General features: G+C 49.1%; 1 protein-coding gene across 1 annotated transcript in view; it reads left to right on the top strand.

Moving 5' to 3' along the window:
* Positions 1-8,555, top strand: part of Dhcr24 (24-dehydrocholesterol reductase) — a 29,136-nt gene extending 20,581 nt beyond the window's left edge. The window contains exons 7-9 of the mRNA XM_020157189.2: positions 5,135-5,332; positions 5,694-5,872; positions 5,981-8,555. Of these exons, the coding sequence (XP_020012778.1) occupies positions 5,135-5,332; positions 5,694-5,872; positions 5,981-6,134 (531 nt within the window). The 3' untranslated portion in view covers positions 6,135-8,555. The remainder of the gene's footprint in view (positions 1-5,134; positions 5,333-5,693; positions 5,873-5,980) is intronic.
* Positions 8,556-11,040: the final 2,485 nt, after the last annotated feature.

An 11,040-nucleotide genomic window follows, 5' to 3' on the forward strand; every position in this document is an offset into this window, starting at 1 on the left:
GTTCATTTATTGGGGACATGCCAGGACCACCAGGGCAGCATTAGGTTTGCAGAGACTCATAATCATAGGCTCACAGGCCAGCGTGTGACAGGGAGATTGAGCAGGTGATAGGATGAATGTGGCAAGAGTGAAGTCCTTGGGGAGCCAGACAAGGAGGGAGAGCGGTTGCAGAGACTCCCAGGGACTAACAGGACTGCTGTGGTGGCTACATGTGAAGAACCGAAGTCAGGAAACGGTGGTGGTCAGAGGACAAATGCTTGCAACAGGAACTGTGGAGAGTGGGAATATACACATTATGACAATCTAGAGGTCAACAAACTTTCTTAAAGGGACAAATAGCCAATCTTTCAGGCTTTGCAGGCCACAGTGTCTGTCACAGCTGTGTAGCTCTATTATTTAAAAAAGCTGGCTCTGGGAAAATTTTATCTACAAAATAAGCTGTAGGTCAGATTTGACCAGCAGGCTGGCTTTGAAATTGTTTCCCCATGGGCTGTAGTGTTGTCCACTGCTCTGGGGTATGACATGAAGGTCGGTGGCTGAGGTCAGTGGAATGTAAAACCACTGGAAGATAGAGAGAGGAGGCTGGGGAGCTAAGAGACCAGAGAGTGGTAAGACCATATTTGCAGAAGAGGGAGACCGGGATCTAGGATCTGGTGAGGGGGACCATGAGTGTGCAGGTGAGGGAGAATGCAATGGGCCAGGATCTGGTGAGGGGGAGGGGTTGGTGGAGATTGGACATTTCCTTCAAGGTAGTTATAGGTGGTTTTTATGGAAGGAAGAGAGGAACAGAGATCTGAAGCAGAATGAGGGGCCAGGAGGACTCTACATCACCTGTCAACTCTCAGGTAGAGAGAGAGAGAATGATGCCACTTCAGAAGGCTACAGGGGACAGCCAGGTGTCAGTTAAGAGCAAGGAGAACATTACAAGAAGAGAATGAAGGAATGAGTTTTGCTATAGTCAATCCTGGGAACACAGGGCAGTCAGGGGACAGTGGTAAACAGGATCATTTCAGGGAGCCATTTTTCTAGGGCAGGATATAGTGCAGGTAGTAAGGCACCTAGAAGTCCATGGTGACTAAGAAGCAGAGCAAAGGCATGAAGGAGTAACACATGGTGCGCTTATAGCAGATAATTGGTCAGTTCTGGCCAAACCTCTTGCAGGAGGTGGCAGGGATGGGGCATCATGGCCTGGGGGCTTTGGGTCCCACTCGTGGAGCAGTTCTACCTTAGGCCCATGAAGAGCCAGGTTGACTGAAGGCAGAAGACACCTTGAGTCCCTTGTCCTGCCCAGAGCAGAGTAGGTTGTAAGGTGAGGTTTGTCAGGAGCCAGGAGCAGACCCTAAGGAAAAACATAGGAAAGATGAGAACAGGCGCTGCACCCTTGACTCCCATTAGCTTTCCCACATTATCTTAATCTTACCTTTTCTGACCCATTTTGCAGATGAGGAAACTGAGGTACAGGTCATCCAAATTAAAATATATGAGTCACCTATTACTCCATAATGTACTAACTTAAAATTCAGAGGGGTGAAACTACCAACATTTATGATCTCAGTTTCTGAGGGTCGGGGGTTTAGAAGTGACTCTCATAGGTAGTCCTGGCTCAGGGTCCCTCATGGGGGCAGCTGGGGCAGCAGTCATTGGGAGGCATGACAGGACAAGCAGGCCTGCTTCCAGGAGGCTAAGCTCGCTTGACCACCTGAGTTCAAGTAACTTCACAGCAGAGTAGCTGGCCTCCCCCAGAGTAGGTGACCCAGGAAAAAGACCAAGTGGAATCTGCTGTGCCTTTTTTGACCAAGGCCCAAGTCACTTCTGCCATGTTCCCATGTGTGAGGACCAGTCACTCAGCCAAGCCTACTCCAGCAGAGGGTCATTAAACTCCACCTCCTCAGGAAGGCATAGTGAAGAATCTGGACAGGTTTTAAACCACTACACACAGCCAAGATTCAAAGTGAAGTTCGTCTTATATTTTTGTGCTGTTGAAATAAACAGCAGTCTGCACTGCCTTCATTTAAGAAGAATCTGGAAAAGTAGATGTTTTAAGCCTGTGTTTGCATAACAGAAGTTTATCCTTGGACTTACAAGTGTGGAGGAACAAGAAAGTAGGACTGGGCAAAGTCAAACTGTGGTGCAGTCACAAAGGCCTCAGCCAACCCCCACAGGAAGCTTTGGGATGGGATGAGATAACCCTCAGAGTTGTGCAACTTGAGGCCAGCGGGCTTGGACTTTATACCACACCCTGGCCCCTCGAGCAGCCTGTGCTCTGCCTGACCTGGCAGTAGGCTGCTCCCTTCTGCCAGGGGCAGCTGTTCTGAAAGGGAGTTAGTTCTATCAGCAGCCACCACTCCCCACAGCTTGGGGAATGGGTGGAGTACTGCCATCTAAGGTGGGGCTGTAGAAGCTGAAACACATCTGGAGAGGAGTAACACACAAGTTCAAATGCATGCTTCCCCACCCAGGGTGGCAGCCTTCCTCCCATGAGAAAGGAGCTGCTGGGGTCCATGTTCATTTATGTTCTGTAGGAAGCTGTTGCCAAAGGGCCTGCCTTGGGATTGGGGGTCCTGGCTCAAGCTGGGCCCCTGGATCTATGGTGGGCTGGGTCCCTTGGATGTGGTAGGGCCCTGCAGCCTACCAGAGCAGAGGTGGCCAGCAGCAGGCTGGACACAAATACCAGTCAAGGGCAGCAGGTGAGCAGGGGGCTGAGGAGGGAAGAGGCTACAGGAAAGGTCCCTGGAGTGAGTAGTCCTAGCCTGTTGGCAGGACATGACCAGGAGTGAAAATGGACATGGAAATTGGACCCCAGGTCACTAAGGGACAGCATAAGTAATGGGGTGGCCAGAGGCAGGAAAGGAGAGGGCAGAGTACAGTGTTTAAAATATGGACTTTCAGAAAAGCTGGGTGCCCGTGGTTTATGCCTGTACTTGGGAGGTTGAGATGGGGAAGATCATGGTTCGAAGCCAGCCTGGGCAAATAGTTCACAAGACCCCAACTCAACTAATAGCTGGCCCTGGTGGCATGCGCCTATCATTCCAGCTGTGCAGGAGGTTAAGATCTAGAGGGCTGCAGTTCTAGACCAGCCCCAGCAAAAAAAAGTTTGCAAGATTCCATCTAAACAAAAAAAAGCTGGGCATGGTAGCATTTCTCTGCCTGTCATCCCAGTTATGTCAGGATGTGTAAAGTAGGAAGATTGTGGTCCAGCCTGGCAAAAATGGGGGACCTTATCTCCAAAATAACCAGAGTATAAAAGGCTAGAAGTATGGCTCAAGTGGTATAGCACCTGCCTAGCAAAACCCCAGTACTGCAAAAAGGGCAGAGGGCTTTTTGAGGTTAACAGGAAAAGGGGGAGTTTCAGCTGACTCAGTAGCTGAAAGGTGATGCAGTCTTGAGAGCGAGGAGTGGAGGTCTCACAGAGATCTAGAAGTGTGATGACACACTGTACTGGTGGGGGTGTGGGAGTGGTGGTCTACTGTTATTTAGAAGAGTATAAAATGATACAAACTCATGAAATTTCCATTAAAATGCACACACTGTTTGATCTAGGATTTTCCATTTCTAGGAATTTATCTTACCAATAATTTATGTATTAGTGGGCAATGACACATGTGCAAAAGCATCTGGAAATAATCTACATTGAGTAAACGTTAGTGTAGAGCTGATTAAATAAATAATGCTGCATCCATGCAGTAGAACAGGGCTCAGTACAGTTTGTGGAAAGGGCCAGAGTAGGGATACAGTGTCGCTAACAACTGCTCTTCCCTCATAGCCTAACAGTGACTACAGACACGTAAATGGACGGCCGTGACTATGGTAGGCTGACTTTGTGGTCCTCATAGTGCAGCTCCAGGCGCCCATGACAGAATGTGTTAGCATTCTGTGTTCTGATGTGCAGGACACAGTCATGAGCAGGGCGCACTAAAATACCACCAGGGTTCGATTTTTCAAAAAGCCCATCTGCTTGTCCGTACACCTAAGATCTCTGGACGTGTACACAAATTATTCCTACTGATGATTGCTCCTGGGTGGGGGGAGGTCAGTGTAGGAGGGAGCAGGATCAGAGATGTGAAGGTGGACTTCACCTTTGTACTCTAGAGATTTCTGCTCTGGGCTGTGTAACTTTTCCAAAAACATCCAAAGGAAGAGTCAATGCTGTGCTATTGCACACCAAGTTCCTGCTGTGCCGGGCATTGGTATGGTATAGGGATCTGGCAGAAAAGAGAGAGACAGGTCCCTGCCCTCATGGGAGTGGTCTGTGATTCCAGTCACTCGCCTTCCATGTTGGCATGTGGGACTTCTTTGGGTCCCAAGTCTGATGGGACGCTCTTAGGAGCTGTCTCTGCCCCTCTTTGTCCCTGCTCCTCCACACTACAGTTCTGTGGCCTGTCGCCTTCATCCATGGGGGCACATGTTGAGGAGAGGAATTGCATCTCCATCACCCTGGTATCCCTGGTGTTCAGCATGGAAACTGGCATCTGACCTTATGGACCAAAGAGCATCCTTGGTTTCAAGGTCTCTAGGAGCTATGGGATGGGGTACCAGCTGGATGTTGGTGACTCAGGAAGACATTGGGACCTAAAGCTAGGAGGATGAGTATGAGCCAGGGACCAGGAGGTGGTGCCCTCCTTGAGTCTTTGCCAAACTTCATCTACCTTTCACCTACCAGGAGCTTTCCCTGCTGTGTGACCTTAGGGAAATGGCTTAATCTCGCTGAGTATTCCTCTTCTCATTCAGCAGCATTCATTTCTCAAACATTCATGGAATGCCTGTTTGGTATCAGCCACGCTGACCTCAATAATGAGAATAGGAATGATAGCCACCTTATCATTTTATTCTAGGCATTGAGCGGGGTGGCTTCCATTTGATCTCATTAGCCTCAAGTCCCTTTTCACAGATAAGGAAAATGAACTCACAGAAGTTAAGTAACTAGCCCAAGGTCATCACAGTTGGTAAATGGCAGAGCTGGCAATCAAACCCAGATCATCTGGTAAAGTGCTGGGTATCCTCACCCACTCCAAATGGAAGGAGTGTGCCCTAGAGTCCTCGTGTTTAGCATAGACCAAGGATCTGACCCAGCCCTTACACATGGAGGCACTCAACCCTTTGTTCCTTCTCTCCATCCCCAACCTTTATCTTTCAGGACATCATCCCCTTTGGGAACAACCCCATCTTCCGCTACCTCTTTGGGTGGATGGTGCCTCCTAAGATCTCCCTCCTGAAGCTGACCCAGGGCGAGACTCTGCGTAAGCTGTATGAGCAGCACCATGTGGTACAAGACATGCTGGTGCCCATGAAGTGCCTGTCGCAGGCCCTGCACACCTTCCACAATGACATCCATGTGAGCTGGGCGAGTGGGTGGGCATGGGCCCATGGAATCCATGCCTTCTCCCCTGTACCGTGGGCCCCTTGGCACACTGGACCAACTATAAAATGAGGACCTTGTCCCCATGCCTGCAGTGGCCTCAGCTGCTTAGCAATGGCCCCTAGAGTGAGGGTCATAGGACCTGGTGACAAACACTTCCATGAACTGCTTCAGTACACCCTCCAAGTGGTGGAGTTAGAGTGTCTCAGCCAGGACTGGGATGGGAAGCTGATGCCAGGAGAGGCCCCTTAGAGAATGCTGCAAAGCCTCCCATTGGATAGGTGGGGGTAGGACCTGCTGAAGAAAAATCCCCAATACCTACTTCCTACCTCTCCAGGTCTACCCCATCTGGCTGTGCCCATTCATCCTGCCCAGCCAGCCAGGCCTGGTGCACCCCAAGGGCGACGAGACTGAGCTATACGTGGACATAGGAGCATATGGGGAGCCACATGTGAAGCACTTCGAGGCCAGGTCCTGCATGAGGCAGCTAGAGAAGTTCGTGCGGAGTGTGCATGGGTGAGTGGGCCAGGGTGGAGGGCCCACATGGCTCTTCTCACCAACATCTCCTCCCTGTGTCTCCTGATGCTGCATCCCTGTGTTCTTACCGTGTCTCTCCCTGTGCAGATTCCAAATGCTGTATGCCGACTGCTACATGAACCGAGAGGAGTTCTGGGAGATGTTTGATGGCTCCTTGTATCACAAGCTGCGCAAGCAGCTTGGCTGCCAGGACGCCTTCCCCGAGGTATACGACAAGATCTGCAAGGCCGCAAGGCACTGAGCCAGGGCCTGTCACCTGGAGAGGCAGACTCTTGTGGGTGGACATGTGTTCCCTTCGCTCCAGCTTGGCTGCTTTCCCAGACCCACATTTTTAGAAAGAAACCCCTCCAGAAGTCCTACCCAGACAACCCTGATGGCCTTCCCCTGGCTTCCAGGGCAGCCAGCCTAGTGGAGAGAACTTGGGATTTGGAGTCAGGCAAAACCTGAGTCTGGGTCCCAGTTTAGCCACTCATTAGTTGTGTGACTGAAGCGAGTCACTTAGCCCCTCTGTGCCCCAGTCTCTTCAGCTGTTGGGGGAAAGGGGAACAGGGCAGTAATACCTACCTGCAGGATGTCACGTAAGTCAAACACCTATTCAATGGCAGAGCTGTTCTGGTTGCTTCCCATTCAATATCACAGTGCTTTAGATTCAGCGGTTGAGCCTAGAAAGGCTTTCCATTAGGTCACCTGCGCACAGGTTTGTCTGGAATGATGGAGACACCCTGGAGTAGCAGGGCCACTGCCCGAGTCAGCCAGAAGAGCCTCTCATGGGAAGAAGAAAGGCTCCTCTCCACCCCTGGGTCTCAGGAGGGCCACATGTGGGGCAAATAGACCCAAGATGTGTTGTGCCAAAGCCAGGTCCATTCCAAAGTTCCCTCTGCTGTCCTGCCCCTTCCTCCTGTGCACTCAGGCCCTCAGGCCACCCTACTCATTGACAAGTCCACTCAGGACTATCGTCCTGGAGAAGACATCTCAAGATGGAAGCCTAGCCTGGCCTAGGCTCATTCTTCCTGGCTCCAACCTTCCGGGTCTTCTCTTGTCCCAGAACCCACATTAGTCAAGGTGGGGGTGTGTGCACTCTGCAGCATGGGGGTGGGGCCATTACATTAACTGGGGAAGTGGAGTCCACCATTGTGCTTCTGTGAGGAGCCTGACTGTGGGGCAGGAAGGAAAGTGCATCACTGGATTTCTCCAGCCACTCATCCCCGTTTTCATTCACCCTGCCCCCGCTGTAAGTTAATTTCAGTGCCTTACAAATCCCAAGCTCAGAGAAAGTTAGCTCCATTTCCGTTCCAGAGGGAAGGGACCTTCCAAGGTCCTTCTGCCTTGTTATTGAAGCGTGGTTGTTTGTGCAACTCCACTTAAGAACTGCCTGACGCTGAAAACCCAGAGTCTCAGAGGGAACCAAGTCCTGAAAGGAAGCCAGAAATCAAGAGCTGAGTCAGGCGGTGATGATATTGGAGTCAGGGGACCTAGTTTTCAGTCCCTGCTCTGTTTCAGCAAGCTGTACAGCCATGGGTCCATTTGTCCCTCTAAGCTGCAGTTTCCTCATTTGTCCCTGGAGCCTTTCTGTCTCACACTAGGATTGCAAAACCTATGAAAAGCCTTGTTTGTGTTGAAAATCAAAGGAAAAATAAACAATCTAGGTGACATTTAGAGATCATCATTTAAGGTCCTTAAGTTTTCAGAAAGGCTCATCTATACTGGGGAAAGAAGCACCCATCTAGTCTCTCCAAGTACCAAAATTCTTAGAATCATGCTTTGACTGAAGTATGTTCTGTGCCATGCAGGACTTGGCATATGCATAGTGTCATTTGGTCCCATGAGGGCTGGTGCACTTGTGGCATTCAAAGGCCAAGGAACCATCTTACCCCTTTGGCCTCTGGAGGAGACAGAAGGAAAAGTAAACATCATTCTTTAGTTTGCAAAGCCTGTAGATTCTGGCGCAAGCTCTCCTGGTTAGATGCACACATGTCCTGCTCAGTGCTAGACTGATGACTCTACTTGCTGTAGGTGAATGGTTAACCTGAGCAAGGTTCGTCCAACAATGAAATTGCGACCCATCCACCAGTAGAGCCTCTATCCCAAAGCCACTGCTCAAAGATGCCTGCACCTTAGTCCTATAACCAAAATCAGCCCTTCACAGACCCTACCCAGAACCTTGGGCTTGGAAGGGAAGAAATTGTACTCACACCAGCCTCAGGTTAAGGTTTGGCTCCAGTAACATCTTGCCTGGAAAGAGGCTGTCTTTCAGTGCAGTAAGCTGAATTCCAGCTTTTCCTTGTCATGTCACTATCCATGAGGTGGCTTTAGGTGAGGTTCAAATTGTGCCAGGAAAGTAATAGTAAGCTTCTCCCCTCCAGAGTTCCTGGGTTCTTGGCTGAATGAAGGTTTCTGTAAAATCAGAGTTGTGGTCACTTTATTCGGCTGGAAGAATGAGTTCTTGACTGTTAACTGAAAGGGAAGAAGGGTGGGATGGATGTAGCAGTGTATGATGTGTGTTCTGCCCCACCCCTCTTTGGTCATGGGGACCAAGGAGAAAGGCATGAGTCTCCCCTATTAGGCTCTTGCAGCCACAGGCACTGTGCCTACTCTAGAAGACCTGTCCCTGTGACTGTAAATTTGCTGCTTCTATAAAAATAAAATATGACCTGGAAGCTAACCTTCGTCATTTCTTGCTCAGGGGACCACAGTGTGGAGCCACAACTGGGCTCAGGTGCAGGCTGTGCAGCTTCCTAGCTCAGATAGCCTCTGCAAATCCAAGTACCCATGGACAGAGGCTAAAAGAACATGGGGAATGACAAGTATCTTTCTGTCATTGTCCCCAGGTGTTAATAAGGTCCCTCTACAAAGAAGAGAGCAGGTATTGGAGAGTAGAGGGGAGGCTGTGAGACCAATGAGGCACAGTTGCAGTGAGAGATGACAGTGGCTCAGATCAGGATGGGTACTGTCTTTTAAGGCACCCGACACGGTCATCAGGATATCTGACTGCAGTTCTGGCTGTCAGTTGATTGCAAACATCTAGTTAATCCTCAGCAGATTATTCTTAGCAGTCAACTGGTGGAAGCCATTAGCTGTCTACCAAAATTTATTCCTCCCTTTGTGCATACAGCTAGACTGCATCTCCCAGCCTCCCTTGCACTCAGATGCATCCTTACATTAAGCATTTTCTCAAGTGGATATGAAGGGAAGTGGTGAAAGTCCACATGAATTCTGACTTTCACATTAGCTGGAGGCAAATGACAAAACACCATAGATGGTGAGAAAGTCTTAGGTTGAACAGAAATCCTGTATCCCTGAGTCATTGTGTGGAGAGCTTCCCACCATCCCTGCTCCCATGGAGCAGACAATAAACTTCTCTTGTATTTGAGCCTCTGCACACTTAGTATGCAGCTATACTAAGTGAGCTATAGCTCACCCCAACTGCCACACAATTATGAGGCTTAAGTCAACAGAAGTATGAGCTGAGTATAATGCTATATAGTTTTATACAAATGCGAAGATGCATGTTGGACAATTTCCCATTGTCTCATTCCAGCGTTATCAGCAAAGATCCCTTTGGGAAATTCCTTTTCCAATTCAATTTCACAAATCATATTTTGTGTATTCTTTTTAAAGGAGAATGTTCCTTGTGTTCCTTGTGTTAGCTTTCTATCACTTTAAGAAAATACCTGCAGTAATCAGCTTATAAAGGGAAAAAGTTTATTTGACTCTGTTTTGGAGGTTCCAGACCATGATCAACTGCTTTATTGCTTTGGGCTGTGGTGAGCAACACATGTGGCAAATTAAAACTCACTTCACAAGCTGGGGAGCAAGAGAAAAGGAGGGGGTTGGGGTCCCAAAATCCCCTTTGAGGGCATGCCTCCAATAGCCTAAATGCCTCCCACTAGGCCTCACTTCTTAAAGGTTCCACCACCTTCTAACAGTGCCAAGCTGGGGACCAAGCCTTTAACACATGGGTCTTTGGGAACATTCCCAATCCAAACTACAGTATTCATTAAAAGAGCTTTTGCAGGTTAAGCCCTAAAATATTTAATATTTAAGGTGGTACACCTGTATTTGAATAGCACACAACATGCAGTATTTTATTTAATCCTCACAATCTTGTAACCAAAAAGGGCCAGTTTCCCCTGTTTTACAGATGAGCAAAGTGAGGCTCAAGAAAGGTCAAGTGTGTTGCTTGAAAGTCACATTGAGACTGTCAGTGAGTTAAGGACGCAGATTTATCGTCAGTCACATCAACGTGCCTGTGGATATGACCCTCCAGATCTGGAACAGCAAAGAGGGGACTGCTCTCAGGTGGTCAGGGTTTACTTCACTGACTTGGCCCAGAAGGGAGTCCCTCAGGAGTCAGAGGGGTGTTATGCTTTGAGCAGTTCCTTCAGTGAGGGGCCCCTCCTTCCCAACCAGACACTCAGCCCACCCAGGCAGTGTGCAGACACTGACATTCATGCCAGAGCTATGAATGTCCAAAGTGTTGGAAAAGCCTTAATGCACTATACAAGTTATATGGAATAGATTCCAAAAATTTACTTCTTGGTTTTCTGTCAACACAGCTCTTAGCCTACATGTTCACCCATCACTGCCCTGGATGCTGTGTAAAGATGGTGAAGCTTCGTTGAGCTCTGGAAGATGGTATTTTGATGATGGCAAATTGTTGGGACAAACAACTTAGAAATGACAGAATCCTGCTCTGCCCATCACCCTCCTCCCCAAGGACTTCCCTAGAGTAGGTCCAAGGAATATTTATTTATTTATTTAATGGGGCCCTTCCTGTCTGTGCTGATGCTAGGAGTCAAGCCCAGAGCTCCTTAGTGAGTGGGGCTGGGGCTTTGGCCTGGACAGTCTGTACATTGCTGCTCTTCCTCCAATTCCAGTTCTGGATCTTCAAAGCAGTGGGTTCCTGAGCCTGAGGCCAGGGACTAGACATTGACACCTGTGTGGCAAAGCCAGAGAAGGAACAAGAGGGCTGCTTAAGGGACCTTGTCTTGCTCTATTAATCTGGCCATGTGCAGGAGGGTGTAAGAACAAGGTGGTCAGGCTAGCCATCCGCTCAGTGCCTGAACTCATGGAAGTAGAGAACTCGTGTGTGACCTTGGAACTCCTAGTTGCCTCACCCACAAGCCTAAAGGAGTGTGAAACAGGTG

This window comes from Castor canadensis, chromosome 7, assembly GCF_047511655.1.
Source record: "Castor canadensis chromosome 7, mCasCan1.hap1v2, whole genome shotgun sequence".
NCBI lineage: Eukaryota > Metazoa > Chordata > Mammalia > Rodentia > Castoridae > Castor > Castor canadensis.